The sequence below is a fragment of the Astatotilapia calliptera genome, chromosome 15, assembly GCF_964374335.1.
Source record: "Astatotilapia calliptera chromosome 15, fAstCal68.1, whole genome shotgun sequence".
Taxonomy (NCBI): domain Eukaryota; kingdom Metazoa; phylum Chordata; class Actinopteri; order Cichliformes; family Cichlidae; genus Astatotilapia; species Astatotilapia calliptera.
In genome coordinates, this window is record NC_137436.1 from 6,402,988 (window position 1) to 6,424,872 (window position 21,885).

Here is a 21,885-nt window from a genome sequence, read left to right on the forward strand (position 1 = left end):
CATGCATTTAAGTCACCATTAGTCCAATTCACAGAGAAGCCATTGTGAACACTCAGTCAAGGAAATTTTCTGCAAGAGCCCATTTCTGCTGTACTGTTGTGCAGATACAAAACTGAGGTTTCTGACACAACTTCAACTAATTCCAAGGAGCAAGGAGAAGAATAAAGGTCTAAAGAGGCTGATGTTGCTGTTGTGCACATACGCAAATCTTTTTAGTGTTTAGTTGGGGATTATATCTGTCAGGAACACCCTTAATCTCATCTCTATCCCTCAGACAACATTGGCTACAAACATAACCATCACATAATACTTGGCTAGATTAATTCAAACTGTTGAGGACTACTGAGAATCAAATAACGGCTAAATGTTGTAAACAATCTCAGTAGTGCATTTAAAGCTCATTTTCTCATTGTGTTGTCCCAGGACTCAGTGACCAGACAAAAAATTAAATATTTGGCCATTGCAACAGTAACATTACATTACAACAGCTAAGTGAGTGAAATAAAACAAAAAAATTTATTATGTAATACAAATGTTAAAAATATGTATTTATTTAAAAGTCTTTCTTCATGTGGCAAAGGTTTCCAACTCAAACATCATAAGGACCAAATATTTTATTAAGACTGAGTTAACTACCAACACAAAGTGTTGTTTCTAATGCAATATAATTTTTAACATTCCGACTAATATTACAGAAATTTAAAAGACCAAATCTGAAACTAACAACGAGAAAATGAAAGGACAAAAACTGCACAAAACTACAACTATTGTATGAAATGTGTGATCAGTCATGCGGTTTCTTGTAGCTTGTTTTAGCATCCACTGCTGACAGATAAAGAAAGCGAGCTCTTTTTTTGTAAAACAGAGACCCCACAAACTCAAGAGCTGTGGAAACTACATTATCAAGCTGAAAGATGCCAAATATCTGAGTTGAATTGGGACAAATTAGGTGATGACTTGTGAGTTTTTCCACATGTAGAAATGTTGATTGGGTTCTTGTTTAGGTGACATTTGTGTTTTATCACAAAAACAGTGAAATTTCCAAGTTGAGCTGTTCAAAGGAGCTGCCATGTGAATGAGGACAACTAGCACTGAAATGTTTTCAACTTTCCAAGATCATAACTGTTGATGTTGGACCTGAGTACAGAGTTGATTAACAAACATACACACACACAAACACATGCGGGCATGCACGCAGAGCCTGAGAGTGCGAGAGGGCAGCAGTCTTGTACAGTATAGTTGTAGATCTGATGGCGTCAGAATACACAGAAACATGTAGGTCTCATTATCAGCCATCGGACAATACCAGTACCAACCTCCAACATTAAATTACTGTGCCTCACATAAATATTGTCCCCATGCACTCTCAACGAACTCTGGAAGGCAGACATACAGCACACAATGAAAAAAATAATAATTAATTCAAAAGAAATTAATAAATGTATGGTGAAAATTCAGTGCACAAATAAAATAAAACAAAACTAACAGAATGAAAACAACAAAAAAAATTACATATAACCAAAAAAAAGTGAGATGTTGACACCAAAAATGTCCCAAATGTCTCGGGTGAACGTTGGATGATGGGTACAAGCACAAATGTTTTCATTTTGGTATTCCACATGAATGTCACAGTTGTTGATACTCGTACCCATGGTAAACATGCAAAATCCAAAGCAGTCAAAACACCAACAGATGTTCACACAAACCATCAAAACCACACTGCGCTTTCAGGAAAACTCAAAAATAACGAAAAGAACCTCAGGTGCAAACCAGAAACCAGACTGAAACTGTAAGCCACAGCAGAGCATCTGAAAGTGAAAACAGTTGGGTGAAAGTGCCCAGATCTATTTTTAAGAGTCAAACCCAATCTGGAATTCAAATGTAGAGCATGAGGTATAAATTTAAATTATTGCAACATGAGTCAATAACTTTTTTTTAAGGTTATAAAATTCCAGATTTGGTTCTTGTTTAAAAAAGAAACCCCAAACTACCTCCATAGATTCAAGTCAGGGCAACTTCACCCTGGGAAAAGAATAAACCCAACCAGTAAACCAACCCACACGGGCCACAGGCCAATGCACAACCAAATAACCAATAAGATGAATGAACCTGAGGGGGGCCAAGTTCACTGGATCCAGGTGAGTGCTGGTGAGGTAAAGTCGAGGAGACAATAAGGACAGGTTTGCTCCATTGCAACATAAAACCAATGTTATAAACACTTCACACTAGTTCTTAGCTGCATAATGTCAATTTATTCTGATCTCTTTAATATTTGCAAAGCATGCTGGGTAAAGACAGGCCTTACAGACCTGGGAGGGCATGGCCTCTGCATCGCCAGGGCTTACGTCCACCACCGTAACCTTCAGTGTCGTAGTCATGGTGATGGTAGTCAGGACAAAATGAAGGAGGCAAGGGCACGAAGAAAGAAAAGAGTGAAATGGATGATGGGAAAAGCTATTTTCTTCCACAGCAACCTTTAGTGTTAGGGAGTACTGCTGGTCATGTGACCTTAGCACCAAACCCATTGGAACAGTAACAGGAAAGGATGCTGAGGTGGTCAAGATCTGGAGACAGAAGGTGCTACTAACTGCTTACAGTGTGTGTATACTTCTATCATATGACTGAAAGGCAGCCTTATATTTACAGCTTTACGTTTATACTTAGCTGCATAATGAGTTCAAAGTCCAAAATAGTGAAACTGTTAAAGGTTTACAGGATGGGTACTACAGAAACACTAGAAGAGTTTTGTCTAAAATGACTTGATCAGTGCAGAGAGGTAGAGGACAGAGTGCTGAACGTCAGGGATCAGGGCAGGTGTAACACTGTTTAGTCTTAATGTTTATTACATATTATACACAAACGCAATAAGCTGCAGGTGCTATAGGCATCTGGAGGCAACTGTATGTACAATTCTAACATGTGATCAACTATTAGTTACTCAGCATCACCCTTTCTATGCAGAACTACACAACTGAAAATAACTTTTAAAAATAATCGATACTGCCTTAAAAGTGCACTTATGTAATTTATATAATTACGTCACCACATCTGATTAGAGGGACATTAAGCAGTTTTATATTACACAGAGCAACCACAACAGAGCTCTACAATTAATAACCTCTAATTGCAACTACTCTGACAATGATCTGAACATCACTAATCATTACCATTGCCTTTTTTTTAGTCTCTCTGCTCTCCTCTCAATTTCTGTACATTATTTTAAACTCTTAATAAAGTGACCTTTTCTCTATATTGGCAATGTACATATTTGTCTCTGTGCTATACATTTTTAATGTCTTCTCACTGTTCTAACTCTTAATTTAATCTTATTCTACTCTGTTTCTTCAAACAATACACTGGGGTTTGCACGGTAAGGAATTAAGAGGTAGAAAAAAAAATATATCAGCTAGAGGAAGTGCTGGTGGGGGAAATGAACAAAAGGAGGTGACAGACATCATATGCATTCAAAAAGAGGTCAAACACAAAGTGAGGGAGTGGAATATGGACCAGGAGGTGTATACATGTTGCTTTTATGCAGCTGGATCACACATCTCTTGCATCCAGGTGGCCTCTGTATTAGTGCGGTGCCTGATGCGAGGAGGCGTGTGTGTTGGTGTGAGAGGAGAAGCCTGCCTGTTGAAAACAGAGCTCAACTGATTCTCAGACTGATCATCGGGCCCGTCATCGAGAAACACTGGCAAAGCGGTTTTTCTTTGACTGGAGACAACTTTCTCCAAGTAGCACAGGGTCAGACCGAGGGGTGTGGCTAAAATCAGGGCTAAGACTACAGACTGGCTTGCTGTCAGCATCACTGCCAGGAGGAAGACGACTAACAGGCAAGGCAGAAACAGAGGGGAGGGATTCAGGAGGTAGCGGTGTACAGATGCAATGAGGTTAGAGCAAGAGAAGGCAGGGAGAGAGCCGCAAGATGGAAAAGAAAAGGGGCGAGCAGGGAGAGAGGAGAGGGAAGCAATGGTTGAGAGTATTGATGGATGGAGAGAAGATATGTTGGGTAAACTCAATTGAGCTGGACGAGAACATAAAGCAGCAACTGTATTACTGATCTTTGGAGGAAGATGCTGGATAAGAAATGCTACCAAATGAGTCCATCTAAATGTCAAAATGTTAAGGATTTGATCTAATTTGGACATAATCATATTGGAGACTCTATAATTCCAGGCAGTGATGGTGCAAATATTTAATTTTGGAACCCACTTAAACATCATCATGAACAAAGCAGGAGAAAAAAGGTGCAGTTTCTTCATTAATCTTGAAAATGCACCTGTGGCCAGACACATGTTTCCATTTCCTGAAACGGAGAGGAAGCCAAACACAAAAGAAACGTATTTAACCACACCCTTCAGAGAGAACCAGCTTCGCCAGTTTAGCAGTCCAGCTGTTGCTCTGGTTTGAGCCTGGCAGCTCTCCACAGATTTCAAAATCTCTGAGGAGCATGTTTGGGAGGATGATGGGTTTTGTGCGAGCTGCTCAAGATCTGCTAACTGCTGATCAGTGAAGAAGGACAGGGTGTTTGAGGGGAGGGTCCACAGCGTGTGTGCCGAGTCCACGTCGTCGATACGATCTTCATCTTCGGAGATATCTGAAAGGACGTGGTCAAGCTCGGAGATGGAGTCGAGGGAGGGTGGGATGGATGAGAGTGAGGATGATGAGGAGAAGGAGAGGGGGAACATGAAGATTGACTGATGGAGAGGGAAGAATTAAAGGAAGACACAAGAGGAGAGGAAGAAAAAGCAGGAAATGAGAGAGGGCACAATATGACAAGAGAGCCAGAGAGTGGATAGATGGGTGAGATCAAACAACGGCGAATGCACACACCCGCAAAGTGAAGGAGCAAGCCATGAAGAAATGAAAATTAAATGACAAATCAAAATAATCGAGTGCAAAAATTAAAATTATTCAGATTTCATAAAATGGCAGCAACAAGTGGCAACATGCAAGAGAGGTGTGAGAACGGCAAAATAAAGAAATAAAATTTTTAAAAAGGGAGTGTGTGAAAGAAAAAAGAGAGAGGGAAAGAGACAAAACATTAGTCAGTGAACAACACGCCACAATCGCTTACAAGTGAACATAGCAGGGTAGAGCATAGGTGCAGAAAACAGTAGGCACAGGTGCTGGCAGAAAAAGTATCAACAGGGTGTGTCACCACTAAAAGGGCCAAGACAGGTGCCAAGTCCAGAGTGCTGGGATGTGAGCGAGGGTAAGGAGGAGACGGGAGGGAGTGAGGAAAGGGAGCTGGAACAGGAGGCATGCACAGCAGCACACAGCAGTAATCTGTGTATACTCATCTATTGTTCAGAGACGGGCTCAAGTTAGTAGTGAGCACTATGAATAAGAGGGACACAGCTCCTCAGTAGAGGACAGCAGTTAGGCCAATAGAGCAAAATGCTGGACTACTTGAAAAGCTGCTCTGTTAAGACTTGTTGTAGTTGATAAGAAAACCATTAAAAATATGAGACTGAAGACATGAGGCTTTCTTCGTTTTGTTGGTTTATGTACCTCTACCACTCCTGTATACATTCACATTTTGTGGAGGCAAATTAATAGCTGTCCTCTGGCCTTAGATAAGGTTGATATCGCAGTGTCTCAGTAGTCACTTATTCCTGATCACTAAATGGACAAAGAAAAATCTATTTGAATTTGTAGCTGTAGATTCCAGTGAAAACCGTTGAAAAAGGCCCAACTCTCGACTTTAATTGATCGAACCCACTTGCATATGAAATGAGTAGCGGGGGACATGTAGAGTAGAAATAACAGACTTTGTTCACCTGCCACGGTTAAGAAGTCATCGTCATCAGACACACATACAGAGTGGAGGAGACTCGCCACAAATTATCAACAGTGATGCGTAAATGGTTATGTTTACACATGATTAACTTCTAGTGTCACAGTTTTGCAAACCCAGAAAAGAAAATACACATATTCATCGTTTCACAGAAACATAAAGCAAGCAAACACTGCTATCTTACAACAGTAACAAGAAACAGCAGAAACTGTCTCTGGATTTATAGCTCTCAGTACATACTGTATTTCTATTTGATATAACAGACCGTTTCCATGGGACAACATAGACTCACTGGTATAAATTAAAAAAAACAACCAAAAAAAAAAAAAAAAAAAATAGAACTGAGCTACACACATTCTATTTTTATCTCGTATTTCTGTTCTTGTACCTGCAAATGCTACATCTGATTTATGAACACACCTTTGAGTCAGAGTGGAGCTCCAGGTGAGGCTCGCGTCCATTCTCAGCTGATTCTCTGCCAGCCTCAGTTATGCTGATCATTGGTGCTACGCGATCAGAAACAAAAGAAACGGCAATCACAGTTATTTACTTATTGAAAACTTGCATAACTATAACAAGTAAATAATTGCTAAAAAAATAAAATAATAAAAGCTTTATTAAAAAGCTTTCTTTTATTAAAAAAATTTAATAAAATCAAAAACGTGTAGTAGAGTAAATGCACCAAAATAAACTCAAGTATAAAACATCAAGTTGCAGTAGAATAATGTACCCAGCAGGGGGCGATATCAGCTAACAGTATAACCACATGTTAAACAGGGGTGCACAGTTGCATGAATTGGAATCTGGGAATCTTGAACCCCTCCATAACAAAGCAGAACAAAACAAATGTGTAGGCAAAGAAGGTAAAGCCAAAACCACATCACAGTTCTATAGACATAGAGAACACGCTGGTTTTATTACCGTTCTACATGAGATGATCTACTACAGTTATTTATAAATCTGATGTTAATGACAACTTTTGTGCTGACAAAATGCGAACAATTGGCGTTTTTCTCTTCACTCTGCTGTTCTGTTGTAAGTTTTCATACTTTTGATCCACAGAACATTTATTCTTTTCAGCTCTTTCTTTCTCCCTCTCTGTCTCTCACTGTGTGACAGGAAACATATGCTCCAGCTATTTCCTGTATCTGGTCAGGCATCGAGCATTTACCATCAGTACAAACACAGACATGCACACGACCCTGCGCAATGCCTAAATCCATGACCCTACTTCCATCTGCCCCTCATTCCTTCCATCTGTCCATTCATTCGACGTAGTTCAGAATGAAGCTGAAATATCAAATATGCCTCACTTTCAGTTGCATTCATGTCTGTTACCTCCATCCAAACTGCGGCTGATGCGTTTTGAAGACGTGCGTTCAAAGCTGGGCGCCGGTCGGTCTATGAGGGAACTGGCCATGCGGGTTTGGGCCTGAGTTCGCCCGCTGTAACGAAACTTTGAGCCCAGAGTCAAAAAGCGGGCCTTGGTAGGAGGCTCTGGTGCATTTAACCTAGTGACAAAAAGAGAGATGGAGAGAGATGAGGTGGTACTGGAGAGAAACATGACTTTTAAAGCTTATTCAGATTAATTTATTTTGCAATGAAACACTGATCATCACATTTATAAGTCTATGGGTAAGGAAAGCAAAATGCTTCCAGGCAACTCCTCCTTGAACAGGATATGAAAGAAATACTCAGGCATCTCTACAAACACAACATACAAATGTGCACACACGCAAAGCAAACACGGGCATCAGGCTTATCTATATGGATGTTTCTGCTGTGTCTAAGGCAACAAATACGCACTTTGAGATACGCTTTCTTCACAGACTTCCTGGGAAGATGCACAGCTTTTTTTCAAGAAAAATAACACAAGTGACTCCAGAGGCAGTATGGATGCATCAGTCTACCTGAAGAAACTGTGATTCTCCACACAGACTTTCCACAGCCTTTTGGCAGCTCGGTGATTCTCGAGTTTGAATCCCACTGTACTCTCAAACTGCTCCGTCTATCAAGCACAATATCAGTGAGAAAAAAAACGTTTTCTTAACAGTAAAAAGGGCACATTGATAAAATAAATAGCTTAGGTAAACCTAATTCGTGTGTGCATACATACCTCTCCTGGTCTGATTTTAATGTAGAAGTTGTTCCTCTTGTATGAAATCTTGAGTATTTTGGGCCAAGCAAAGCGATTTATCCGAAGCCTGTCTTTATAGACTAAGAGTCCGTTGGCACACACACCAAGCATGATGTCCACACCCTCTGAATCCTGTGAGGATACAAATGTGCATAACATATATTAATTTGATTAATTATTTGTTGTAAACACCATCTATTTATCCAAGCCAGATCATACTGTGCATGGATTGATTAGACTGTTTAAGGTCACCATCACCACACACACAAACAGTGACACTCATTACAACTGTAACGCATTTGGCTGGCAGACTAACACACTGACAAAGCTTTTAAGGCTCCCAGACCATCTGCTAATGGTATTGATTACAGTAGTGAAGTAACACAGGAAAAATCTGTTGTACTAATGGAGAATGCAATATGCGGATAATGGACAGTTTTATCAGGACACATGCACACAAACATCACATGGCCTTGCCATGCTATTAGCTGCTCATCGATCTCTGACCTTGCGCTGCAGCTACATTCAAATATTTTGGCTGGTTACACTGACAGAGGGAATGTTAAAGAAAACTAGTAAAAGTTGCATTTCCTGCGAAAATGCAGTGTGAATGCCTTGTAGTGGAATCTGCTGAAAACAGCAGAAGTAAAACTATGTGCTGAAAGGAGGTGAAGAAACTGAAAATCATGCTGAGAACAGTTGAAGCAGAATTTTTTGCTGAAAAGAGGTGAAAAGCCATAAATTCTGCTGTAAAGGGGTGAAGAAGCTAAAATTTGTGCTGAAAAGAGGTGAAAAGGTTGAACTGTCTGCTGAAAGGAAATGTTGCCGTGAGCTGGGTGAACTCGGGCCTCCTGGTCTCAAGGCTGCTACTCATCTCACTGAGCCAAACTGGTTGTCAGGTAACTGAAAAGAGGTGAAAAAGCTGAAAATTGTGCTGAAAAGAGGTGAACTTGTTAAACTTTCTGCAAAAAGGAGATGAAAAAACTGAAAATTCCGCTGAAAACAGGCCAAGAAGCTGAAAATTCTGCTGAAAAGAATAATTTGTAATGAAAAAAAAAAAGTTGAACAAGGTGGAATCGAATCAAATGCATCTCTCTTTAGTGTCCATCTTTTCCTTTTCGCAGCTAAAATAATGAATTCCCTGAAATACTATTACTCAGTGTGTGTTACATTTGTGCTTTTAAAATGTTTTGACATCCAGTATTTGAAACAGTTCCTTTGTGGGCCCTGGGGATTCTGAGACTTGTGCAACAAATTAATGGCACAGGACAGAAATAGATCAACTCCCTGAATTCCCACATCTTTGGTATGCCATAAAAAAAATAAATAAAAAAGGAAAAAAGATTTTCCGCATTTTAAAGGCTCTCTCTGCTTTTCTATCTTTGCCTTGGTTCTCTGTGTTGCAAAAAGTGGAGCATGCCCCTTTCAAGTATTTGTCCCCATCTCACTCTGGCCTTATTTCTGTTCTCCATTTATTTTCCCTTCTCAATCTCTCATCCTTCCTTTCTATCTATAAGACTCTCATTTTTCTGCCTATACTGCATAAAGACACACAAACATACTGAGACAAACATGAAAACATGCACGCAGTACACTGATGACCTGCTATCCCAGTGAGAAACACTGGCTGTTCCCATGGTAATGGCCTCCCCGAGTGTTTGCACAGCTGACACACACACACACACACACACACACACACACACACACACACACACACACACACACACACACACCCTCTCCCTACATCAAAGAATCTGCTCAGCCACAGATGTTGACAACAATGGAGAGGACAGGGTTCATTCATTTATTCATACCTTAGCGTGGTGCAGGTCCACGCCATACATGGACAGTTTCTTGGCACTTTCAAGAAACTGGGTGTCAGCCTGTGCTGGTGTCATTCCCCTGAAAAGCAAAGAAAAGGCTCAGTTAATTCAAAATGCTCATATTTCTATATAGTGATCATTTTCTGCTTAAATGGTATTATAGCAAGTATTTTTTTTTTAATTCTAATTTTAACTTAAATGTACCGTTGTACCGTTTAAATGTACCGTTAAGGCTCAAATCGAACGTACAAATGTAGAAGTCTTTGTTCATGAAAATAGTCTCTTAATGCCTTCCAATAGCTACACTACAAAGTTCTTTATTGCGTATGTGAAATGTTTGAATATGAAAATCGGTTCTTATCCTTACCAGCCCTCCACTGTAGCAGTTCAGACACACTGAGCATAAATTTTACTCTAACATTGTAAAACAGGAAAAAAAAAAACACTACTTCAAACCACAAGATAATTTAATTTAAGCTGGAAATCTTTCTAATGAAGTAACAGTCAATCGTCTACAGGCTGCCTAAAAGTCAGCGTGTTGTGTTGGAATGGTAAAGTGCTTTGCGCATCTCTTTCTACTCTATTAAAAATGTTGTGATGTAATGAGGACAGATAACATGAGCCTACAATCTGACTATGTTATCAAACTTCTACTGCTGCTACTTACTCTTGTTAGGTTTAGATAACCCCTGTTTCTAATCAGCTGGTATAAGGTCTTATTTCGATTACCCTCAAGTGGATTATTATCACTTTTACATGACAGACACTGTAAAACTGCTCTACGCTACGCAACGGAAGCTCCCTTGTACAAATCGGTGTGATGTCCAGTTGTGCAAATATAAACAGGAAATTTTTTTTTTTTTTTTTTAAAGCACAGCTGGAGACACATAAAACTCATATACAATACACTCAAAAGAACTTCCTAACTGACCTGTGGGACTTGTAGAGCTCAAGAATCTTCTCCTCCATTTCTTTGTTCTGATTTGGTGCGAAGGTCAACTGACTAATGAAGTCCAGAGGGCGAGGCTGGTCAGGTTCATAGTCGCCAATTTCTGCCTGTTAAAAAAAAAAAAAAAGAAGAAGAACAAAAAAAGAAAAAGAACTTATGTACGAATTGGCTTTTTCCAAAAAAGACAGTTACGTATCCACCGGCTGCACATCACACACTTGTGCATGTAAACGCAGATAAATAAATACACAGCATCCAAGTACATAATTACACATGCTGTACCTGCAACGTGTATGAGCCCAGCAGAGCGTGAGTTACAAATGAGCAAGGCAGCCGTCCAGAAGCCACATCTTCACGGAGCTGCAGACACAAAAGGTACCTACAAAAGAAGAAAGGGGGCAAACAAGGACGGATTACAAGTTGAAACCAAGTCAAGTATAAACAAGAACAAAACTTGTTCAAAGCTTTTTCTTTAGTTTCCTTTGAAGTGGAAGCACTTCTATTGTTCACAATAAATATTAAAGACATCCGTGCTTCTTTTAAGCCTGAGAATAAGATCCTCTGGTATGGATTAAATTTCTTTGATGTTTGCACAACTGCTGTTATACTTATCTATCATAATGTTTATATTTGCAGTTACTGACTTGTCTAGCAGCCGTGTGGATTTAAACAGTGTAAGCTGTCCCCTGGATTAACCCTCTGGTCATGAATCCATTATCTAATGAAACGTCACTTCAAACAACCCAAAGACCCAAAGGTGTTATTCTGCCTATTGAAAATGTCTTTCAAAGTCACTTTAAGCAGGATGGACACTTGCTGACAGGGAGGCTTAAAGCTCAGTCATTGAGTTACACAGTTCCCTGTTAACTAGGTCAATATAATGTCCCAGGACAATACTGCATTTTTCCATTCTAATATGGCTAATTAGATAATTAATGAATAGAAAATAGGTATTGGATACAGTCTGTGGAAAATCCTGTGGAATACAACTAGTGGACTGCACTGATTAGCAATCTGACTGTTAAAACTTAACAGGAGCTCCTTATAAATTTGCAGACTTACAGAGCCGAAGAACATTTAGGACTTTTTTGCAGCAGGTCAACAGCAGTGTGAGTGTGTCCTTGTTTAGCCTTTAAGTGCAACCATCAGAGAAGCGGTCCGCTCCATTAGACACAAACCTCTGTCTAAATGCTGTGTGCTTGAAGCATGCCTCTGTGCGTGTGTGCCTATGTATAAATGCAAAAAGAAATAACATGCACAAAGCCAACTTTTTTTGGCCTTGATAGTAGGGCCTAAATTTTTTGTATTTTGGTTCAATTTTCTACTTTGCTCTTATTTGATATGTGGCCAGATAAGTGCTTTGATACCAGAGCTGCCTTTTCCCCCCATTTGTGATGTGTCATTTTAGTTATGTGTGATAGTGTGCTGGATTGTGGTGTTGGTGCTAGTTGCTATCCTGTGCTTTCTATTTCACTTTGCATGTTCATGCCCCTCAAGAAGCATCCCAACATGAGTTAATCAAACTAAAACTAAGGACAGACATAAGTCATCCCCTAAATGTCTGAAGGTCAACCCAAAATATTATTATTTTTGGCACCCACTCTGAGCCCAGAAACAGTAATAATTATGCTACTTTTTTTTTTTTATGTTCAATACAAATAAAAAGTAATAAATTTAAAGGAAACACTGGGTGTTAGACCCTGATGTGTGTGTGTGTATACCTTGTAATGTCTTCAGTGAGGAGGGATGGGTCAGGAGGGTAGAACTTGACGTTGAATGCAAACTGCCAGTTGTTACCTGTAGAAAGACAGACAGAGAGATCATTATGTAGTAAAGCTAGAAAATGAGAATTTTTTATATAACCTATTTTCTTAGCTTCACCAAATATCAAACTGAAATGCTGATTCACTGATCATAAACAAAGACCTAATCACGACCACTAACACATCCATCACCTTGTCATACTGTGGTTTTCTGTTGAAGCACACAAATTTAATTTCAGTTCTAATTTGTCTCCAGTCATCTCTTTTTATTTTTACAGATTAGAAAAGATCGCGCCATCTGGAAAAGTCGCACATCAGTGTAAAAACATTTCCTCCTCAAAGGTCCATCGACGTAAGAGAAATTTTTTTGGCAGCACTGAGCGCTTTAAAGGTGTTCTCTGACCATTTTATCCTCCAGCAGTCAACTTGTGCTCAGTTTTTCTTATGCAAACCATTTCTTTAAAATTATTATAAAAGGGAAAACTAATTTTTCCTTTGCTTAAATTCCAGTGACGCTTATGTGGGAGTAACAAGAGAACCAGAACATTGATTTTAACTTTCTTATCTACCTGAGGCCACCTGCTTATCATCTACACTCACCAGCCAATTTATTAGTGTAAGCTAATGCAATTCTCATTGCATTAACTGAACTGGCTCCAAACGTACTAAGATGGCAAACAATATCACCAGACTGAGGCATCCAAAACTGTATATTTGATTTTGGACAAAATCTGAAAGCTGCCAAGTATCAACAGCCACACAAATGGGACGAGTTTACTGACTGGATTTTATCCAGAGTAGCGCTCTCTGCTTGATATTTTGCAACACTGATGTCAAAACTGAAAAGAAGAAAAAAAGAAATCTTCTCATTATTTCTCACAGTGAAACCGTTTAATTCTCAAAAGTCCTAATCCAAAACTTAAGGACTGAAAGTTTTACTTCTGGTTTTCTATTTGTGGTATCTGTTGCAATGGAAATCTTTTTACTTTAGACATCTGATTCTAGCCAGCTTCATATTTATGGGGGGACGAAGCTGTGTTTTTATTGGCTGAGACACATTAATGCACACGATGCCTCAGCCACTTGGAGTAAAATGAATTTCCCTGTTTTTCCTTTTTCTCCTTTGTAAATCTATCTGCACTTTCTGTAGCATTTTCTATTACATGCACTGTATCATGTTTTACTTTACTCTAGTAACCTTATACTATCTCATTTTCTCTCTCTACAGTGTCAGCCCTAAAAACCATGCACACCCACACAACACCCATATTGTTAAAATAACCTGTACCGTAGGAAACACCCTCTTCATATGTTGAGTGTAACGTCAAGCTTCCTATTTAGGGTTACTGACAAGCATTAAGAGATGACCATTTAATTCTTCAGAAATTTGTAAGAATGTAGTTTAACTTTTTGTCACAAGGACTGCAGAGATAGCAACATTTAAAAATATTTCAAGAACACGTTTAAGAAACAAAACAAAACAGAAAAGGGTTCAGTTACAATGTTTAGATCCCACCCCAGCATGCAGTGAAACAGAGTCACAGCTGAGTATAAACTCCAAGCAGTTTAGAGCAGAGTTGTGCCAACCCTGTCATTTGCGTGGTGTTGTGTACGCACACAGGCAATATGAGTAACTCAAATGAACATCAGCCCACATGTACGGTCTCTCTCTCTGGCCATAAACATCCGTAGACAGCGGGAGAAACTGAGCACACAGCCAGATGCACAGCGCTCATCCACGAGCGACAGCCACACACACTTGAACACACCCAGACATAACTACCTAACATGCACTAATTAAAAACATTTTATGTGCCTAAATGATATGTTCTCACTCTTAAAAGTGCAAATTCAAGTTTACGACAGTGTGTTAAAGCCTGTTTTGGTTATAGTGTAAAAAGGAGAAGTAAGAAATGGACAGCAACCAAAAAGAAGTGAAGATTTTCAAACATTTGTGACTTTCAGAATTACAGAATCGCACTCTGAATCAGTCCATGTGACTGTGTCGACTGATCCAACCGGCATGACAATATGAAACAGCAGTGTCTAGGTCCATTAAAATGCTGCACGAGGACTGAGTATTACTCAATCTGCAATACTTAGTAATACTCAATTATGGCAAGCAATGTGCCACAATAAATAGATTTTATATGCCCTTTACTTGGTTGCTTTCATCACCCCCAAGGCATTACTACTGAATGACCAAGAAAAATGTTGACCTGGCATTACTTCGTTGTCCACCACCCCAGTAAAACCAATTACAAATCAATGTCAACTTTAAATGTTAGATTTAGGTGGATATGATAGAGCAGTGGTTCTTAACCTTGTTGGAGGTACCGAACCCCACCAGTTTCATATGCGCATTCACTGAACCCCTCTTTAGTGAAAAATAAAATGTGATTTTTTTCAAATTCAAGACATAGATATGTTTTTTATTGGTGCACAAAATGAGCCGTGCATGTTACGGTGGAGGCTCTGCCGAACCCCTGAGACCGACTCACCGAACCCCTAGGGTTCGATCGAACCCAGGTTAAGAACCACTGTGATAGAGAAATGCTAGTACAAAACTGTATCTAAAAAATTAACTAACAAGGAAATAACACCAAATGAAAGTTCTTTTAACTGAAAAAAAATGCAATGACAAACTACAGAAGCTGTGACTTGATGAGCTCATCTCCAGTTTGTCGTTAAGCTTCTCATTAAACTATAGATGCTGTCACAAATAGGGCATATTGTCCACTATCACAGACATACTGCATGCATGCAATTATAAAACAAAGCTTTATACCCTTCACTGCTCCATACCACACCCTTAATGGCTGTCAGTCAACAAAAGATGAGATCCAACACCTCAGCCCCCTTTGATAAATGAACAACAGTCAATAAAGAGGTCAATAAATAATAAAGTAGAGCGATCACACCCTGGTAACCTCTGCCAGGGTGCCAGACTGCTGCTGTTTGGTCTCAAATATCTCTGGTGCCTTTGTTTGACTTAATTGTGATGCAGTTTGTTTTTCTTTTGATATGTGGACACTTGTCCCATTTTACTAGCTCAATATTTTATTCATTGCCTTTTGGCTGACATGATAACAAAGATGCTTGTTTTTCTAACAACCAAAGCCATCTTGTGTCATTAAGGCAGAGCGAAAGAGATGCACGGATGGACGGACGGACTTAAGTGTCTTTATGTCAGCGTCCTGAAAAAAAAAAAAAAGTTCTACTTACTGCGTATCTGTCTTTTAATTTCTTTAGTGGGGTCCAACCAACACTAGAATGAGAAGGGAACAAGGAAAGAGAAAAAGAAGACTGTTACCTTCTGCCATATATACTACACAATATCAAAGCATCCATGTCTGCGGTTTCTTCATGAGGACATTATTAACTTATTTGTTACACCCTGAGTATGTGTGTCTATGGATACAAACCTTCTGGTCATGGTTATCCTTGTACGTCAGGCCAAAGTAGTCTTTTTCCAGTAGATTAAGGTGCTCACACACCTTAAAGAATAAGTACTGACCCTTGGCACGTTTCTGCAAAGAAACAAAACATTATATTTATTTTATTATTATAACTGCTGTTATTAAAACAATATTATAAACCACTCTAATATTTCCAGCTTCTTCCCCAAAATGTTTCAAACATCAAGCTTTAAGCTTATGAAATATTCCTGGAACCACACGGGACCCCTGATTAAGTTCATAACCTTTTCACTATGGCAAAATGAGACACTTGTAAAATTCCTGTCCACAGCTCTCTCACTCTCAGAGTCTCTCTTTTCCTTGTGTTTCATTTTCTTCTGTTTCATTATTGGTTTACACGCTCTCTCTCAGTCTCGCCATCTGGACCACACATTCCTTTAAAAGTTTTTAAAAAAAAAAAACTGTTAGCGATAAAATCCTCCAGACTCAGCTATGACAATGACATTTAGCACACATCCATGCTTGCATGCGCAAGCGTGCACGCACGCATGCACGCACACACACACACACACGCAACCTTTAAGCAGACAAAAGGTCAGACAGAAAGAGGGTGGACAGCTGGGGAAAAATGATGGGAAAGAATGAAATAATCAAATAACGCTTGTTTCTTTTCAGTTAGTCAGCCTCAGTGTAACACTGGTGCACAGACTGAGTGCTATTCAGCAGAGAGACATATAGACTGGGCAGGGAGCGTGGTGAGAGTGAAAGGAAGGGGATGAAAGAGTGCATTTTTCTTCTTGTTCTGGGACGGCTGAAAACATCTGCGGTATTTTCCTAGACTCCGTCAAACACATGCGCAACGCACACGCAAATCTGAGAACGTGGCCTTTTAGAGTCCCTGAGTCTACACCAGAGTGCCTTCAAGCAAGGCACTGGCTGAGGTCAACTGAAATATCAACAGGCAGTCGTATAGATTATGTATTTAGTTTATGTAAATGGGATTAGAGCCACAGTCATTTAAAAGAAGATGAATTACCTGTTTGTTTCTTGCTGCTCAAACATATTTCTAACTCAGTGTTAAAAACTGAAACATCTGTACCTAATGAAATGCTATGAAACACTACAAACCACGTGATGCTAAAATCCTGCTGAAACCAACATTAAGTAAAATTCTTAGAATCGGCATTAAGCCCACGTGACACTAAGACTCCCTCTTTGAAACCCTCAACAAAGTCAGAAAATGTCTCGCTAGAGTTTTTATTCAGTGGTCTACAACCAATAAAATATGCATTAAGTTATTACTCAGGGATGAATTTGATGCCAGGGGTTAATAAATAGGACAGATGGATGATGGAAGAATGGACAGGGAGAGAGAGTGTGTGTGTGTGTGTGTGTGTGTGTGTGTGTGTGTGTGTGTGTGTGTGTGTGTGTGTGTGTGTGTGTTGGAGGCCCTGCTGGGCAAAACAGAAAATTTAATCTCTGGAATGCATTGTGCATCTCTCCCTCTCGCGATCCTAACTATGCCAGCATGTAGAGGGAGGCATGGATGGATATGTGTGTGAGTGCGTATGTGTGTGCGCGTGCATTATAGGACAATAGCAGTTAGTTGCCATATCAGCGTTATCTCTTGTGAAACAAAGCAGCTTCTATTCAAACAAGCGCACTCTCTCACTGGCACGCTGCTGGGCGTTGCCATACTGTAGATTAGGATGCAGGTTTGCCACACGGAGGCTACCGACAAAAGCCCTCAAGCCAAATGGGAAAATGTTGGCAAGGGAAATGGTCAGCGCTCTGTTCAGGGGTCGTTGAACCAAAGATTTAAGCGTTAACAGCTCCGGTGGTTCTGCACAGTGGCTATTCTGAGCAGCTTCCCGCTGAATGTGAGAGAGTGTGTGAATGTGAGGAGAGGAACAGCTAAAAAATGTGCATGTCTTTGGGTGAACATGTTATTAACCATCATTTTTAGTATTAAAAACTAGCAAAATACAAAAAACTCCTCTCTTACCCAACAGAAACACTATAAGGCTGATGCACGTGTGATGTATCTGTAATGAATATGTCCAACTGTGCGCGTAGGGGGTCTAAGACACGTGCTTGTTAGGAAGGAACAGATGCCGAAAACTAATCTGTGAGACCCCATAATCTGGTGGGAGTGTGTGCGTACGTGCATGTGTTTTAGTCCCCAGGCAAGCCCCTGCAGCTCGCTCTGCTTTGCGATGCATTTATCCTTCTGAACTACGCCCTGAACAATGTGAGTTGGTGCTTCTGCCATTACTGCACACTGAGTAAGGAAGTTAAATACTCAAATGCACAGGCACACACTGACGTGCACACACACTAGATCTTACATCCTATTAGCGATTACATCATTGACAAACTGGCACTCACGTGACGCGCATAAGAACATGAGATGGACAATGTGTCGACCTGCTCTGTCAACAACTGGAGGAACCTCCTTACATCACAGAAACAAACTACATTTCGAAGGACAGTATTCAAAGGAAGCAAGAAACTGCTGATAGATATAGAAAAGTGTGAGAACTCTTGTACCATGACAGGCAAACCTTTAGAATATTAAAGTGGAAACACTATATTTGGAGCCATAACATACTATCTTGATCTCACATGGTTACACTAGCCATGTTTTACACTGTGGTTGTATTGCTCTATGAATTTTATCACAGTCTTACCTCCACCTCGCAGGTGAAGTCAGTCCCATCCAGCAGGGTCACGTGACACACCACCAACTTCATCTTGTTCTTTCTCACCAGACGAAGAGGAGACTGGAAAATGGAGGTCTGGCCTTCTCCTGCCTCCCCTTCAGCCTCCACTGCTCCCTCCTTCTCCTTCGTCTCCTCCTCTGCTCCTTCTCCCTCTGTTGTCTCCTTGGTCTCTTCTGGACTTTTCTCTGCACTCTCTTCCACCTTCTCTTCCTTGGCAGGCTAACAGGGTTTGCAAGAAATAAATAAATAAACTTGCAATCTTCTTAAAAACATAAGAATATCTTCATTACTTGTTGAGACCAAACTTTCCTTTCCGTGTGTAATTCCCCCTCTAGTCTGAATTTGCTCATAGAAAAGGCAGGCGTTTCTTTTGGCTTGATCACTGAAATGTTGATGTCACTGGGTGGGCCTGGGTGGCTTAATGTGATCAGTGGATGCAAGAGTCCATGTGTGTGCATGTGCACAAGGGAGAAAGGAGTTTGTGTGTGTGTGTATGCTCCAGTGTTTCTTTGTTGCTCTGGTAATTTAACGGCATTTTTAAGCAGTTTGCTGTAAACTGTCAATACACATCAACACTGTCTGAACATTGTAGAAAATATCACATCTCATTGTTGGGTTTCTTACCATCTGTGTTTACCACAATATGTGGCTGGTTAACAAAAGCAGAATGCTGTTGGGGAACTTTAATCACTCTGACCGCTAAAGAATATGTTACAGGGTACAATAATACTGACACTGGCCTTGTAGTCTGTCTAGTGTTTCCATGAGGGTTTGTAAATGACTATACTGATTTTTAATTTATTTACCACAGGCATAAGGAGACTGAAATGCAAAGCCATTCACTCAGCCCATCAGGTAAAGTACACACAATTCCCTGGTACAGACATGTATTCTGTTATTAGCGACGCAACTGCTGCAGGATACTTTTACTCCCATTTCATAGGTCTCCTTCTCTGACATAAAACAAGGTTGATACTAAAAGTCTGAATATAATATGTTACCTAAACTTTGTTTCCACTGACACTGTGCCAATGAGCTGATGTAGAGCTGTAAAGAACGGAGAGCTCATACCAGATTTTTAGCACCATTGTTTTTTAGTGGAAAAAATCCATACAGAATACCGATACAGGAATAACAAATATCAATATTTAATTAAATAAAGTAAAAAACTCTGGTAATACTCATCTCATGCATCACCATCCTGAGATAACATTAGTCGAGCAAACTGACATTAAATCGGTCCAACTGAAAAACCATCCGACACTGGGGAAACTTGGCCTGACAAAGCTACCTCTCTATCAACCATATATCAAAATGTTAAAAATCACAATAATATCATATCACGAGTGAAGTGCTGTGATAATATTGTATCATGGTTATTTCCACCTCTGGTGGAACTGTGTTGAAACCATTACTGACTTGGCAGAAAACACGTATTAGTCAGATGTAGAAGTGGTGACAGACAGATTATGTTCCTTTGGACATAATCAAGGATTTTTCATCTTTTCTTCAGTTTGCATGCTATATAGATATCTGAGTGTTATTGAGCTTTTCATCTGACAGAATGAGATTTTGGAGGAAGCAGGCATAGTTTAAAAAGAAGTAAAAATAAGCTTAACCATTTTTTAAGGGATGTTTATATTTCTTTTTCTGAAATCACCATTATAACCTGACAGTACTAGATATCTTGTTTTCTGACTCTACTTTAAAGCATATGCTATGTAGTGTTGTAGTGAACCCGTGAGCAGTACCTCAGTGTCTGCACTGGCGTTGGAATGAGTTTCTGCTTCTTTTTCCTTCACTTGCTCAGACTTGACTTCCTCCTTCTCTTCCACTTCCTCAGCGTGACCGTTCACTTCTGGGGTAGGCCCTTCCTCTTCCTGTGTCACCTCGCTAACAGGTTCCTCTGTAGGGGGGTCCTCCTTCGTTGGGGAGGTCTTAGCAAAAAACCCAAATAAATCCAAATAAAATTTAAATCTAACATAAAAGTTCATTAATGCACCAGCAGTTAAAATGAGCCTGAAAAACGATTGTTGCTAAATAATTTAAGTAAAATTCCCTACAGAGTTGTGACAATATAACATAACAACAGTGTGAACCCAGTTTCACCTGGCTTTGAGACTTCTGCTTCTTAAGCCATGTTGGCAGGTATCGAGATATTCCTTTGCCTTCCTTCCCCTCTTTTTCCTTCACCTTTGCTCTTTCCTTCTCCTCTACTTCAGCGTTTGCTACTTCCTGGGAATCTTCCGTGGCCTTCTCCGATTGGTCGGGCTCAGCGGCTGACTCCTCAGCTTTCTCCTTCACCTCCGTCTCAGAGCCCGCTTCTGTTGTCATGGTGACAAATCAACCTGCAGCAAAAGTGACAACGATGAAAGAGCGTTGAGTTAAAGTTTTAAAAGCAACACATTAAACAGATACTTACACAATAAATAGATCTTTAGTTTTAGCTTACTGGTTATGCCTTGCATTATACAAATTTTGTACATTACTGAAAAATTCTGAATAACCTGACCGAATTCAACCACTTATTTGGGCAAGAATATCAATTTTTCATGGCATGCAACATTTTCGTCATTTATAAATGAGCCACATGGTTCTGTGTTTCTTTTTCCTTTGAGAGGGATCTGTGCTTCTTCTACACTGGAGGTAAAACAGACTATAAAACAAAATAGAAAGCTCTTATGTCTGTAAACATGTCATAGGAAATAAAAAGGCTCGTATAAGTTAGCCAATTTTGGCTCACAGCTGCTAATGAATGACATCAACTGTGTTTTTACACAAGTAAAGAAAAACACGAAGGTTTGGGAAGTCATTATGCAACACAATAAGTTTCATCTGGGTCAACAGCTGGTTACAAACAATCACACAAACACACGCACACACACACACACAGAAAGAGAAAGAGGACGAATTTCTCAATCGCTTGTAATGTGAATCACTGGTTTTACCCTGCAGCTGTGGTCAGCACTAGGGCTGCCACGATTTGTCGACTAGTCACGATTACGTCGACTATCAAAATCGTCGACGACTGATTTAATAGTCGACGCGTCGTTTGAAACTTTGTACGATCACAAAAGACGCAGGAATAAGTGGCAGGATTTAAGAGTGTAATAACGGACTGAAACAGAAGATGGCAGCATTGCATGTACAAGGATGTCAGCTACCGTTAAACCCCGAAGAAGAAGAAGAAGCAGCTGTGTCCCAGAATTCATAGCGCGGCCCAGCGCAGTTTCCAACAATGGCAGCAGCTAGTTAGTTTTAATGTTAC

General features: G+C 39.9%; 1 protein-coding gene across 26 annotated transcripts in view; it reads right to left on the reverse strand.

Annotated features, from left to right (window-relative positions):
• Positions 1-21,885, reverse strand: part of epb41l2 (erythrocyte membrane protein band 4.1 like 2) — a 48,660-nt gene that overhangs the window by 9,514 nt on the left and 17,261 nt on the right. For 12 of the 26 annotated variants that reach the window (XM_026193841.2, XM_080290180.1, XM_026193839.2 and 9 more), the window contains exons 2-17: positions 20,727-20,965; positions 20,369-20,554; positions 18,585-18,836; positions 15,901-16,005; positions 15,701-15,743; positions 12,434-12,509; positions 10,995-11,091; positions 10,695-10,819; positions 9,755-9,842; positions 7,920-8,072; positions 7,714-7,811; positions 7,142-7,314; positions 6,224-6,309; positions 2,310-2,360; positions 2,110-2,145; positions 1,317-1,376 (exon numbers count right to left, since the gene is read on the reverse strand). In XM_026193841.2, the coding sequence (XP_026049626.1) occupies positions 1,317-1,376; positions 2,110-2,145; positions 2,310-2,360; positions 6,224-6,309; positions 7,142-7,314; positions 7,714-7,811; positions 7,920-8,072; positions 9,755-9,842; positions 10,695-10,819; positions 10,995-11,091; positions 12,434-12,509; positions 15,701-15,743; positions 15,901-16,005; positions 18,585-18,836; positions 20,369-20,554; positions 20,727-20,951 (1,854 nt within the window). In that variant the 5' untranslated portion in view covers positions 20,952-20,965. Of the gene's footprint in view, positions 1-1,316; positions 1,377-2,109; positions 2,146-2,309; positions 2,361-3,390; positions 4,701-6,223; positions 6,310-7,141; positions 7,315-7,713; positions 7,812-7,919; positions 8,073-9,754; positions 9,843-10,694; positions 10,820-10,994; positions 11,092-12,433; positions 12,510-15,700; positions 15,744-15,900; positions 16,006-18,584; positions 18,837-20,368; positions 20,555-20,726; positions 20,966-21,885 lie in introns of those variants that run through there. The other 14 variants (XM_026193840.2, XM_080290181.1, XM_080290176.1 and 11 more) reach the window with 7 other exon arrangements.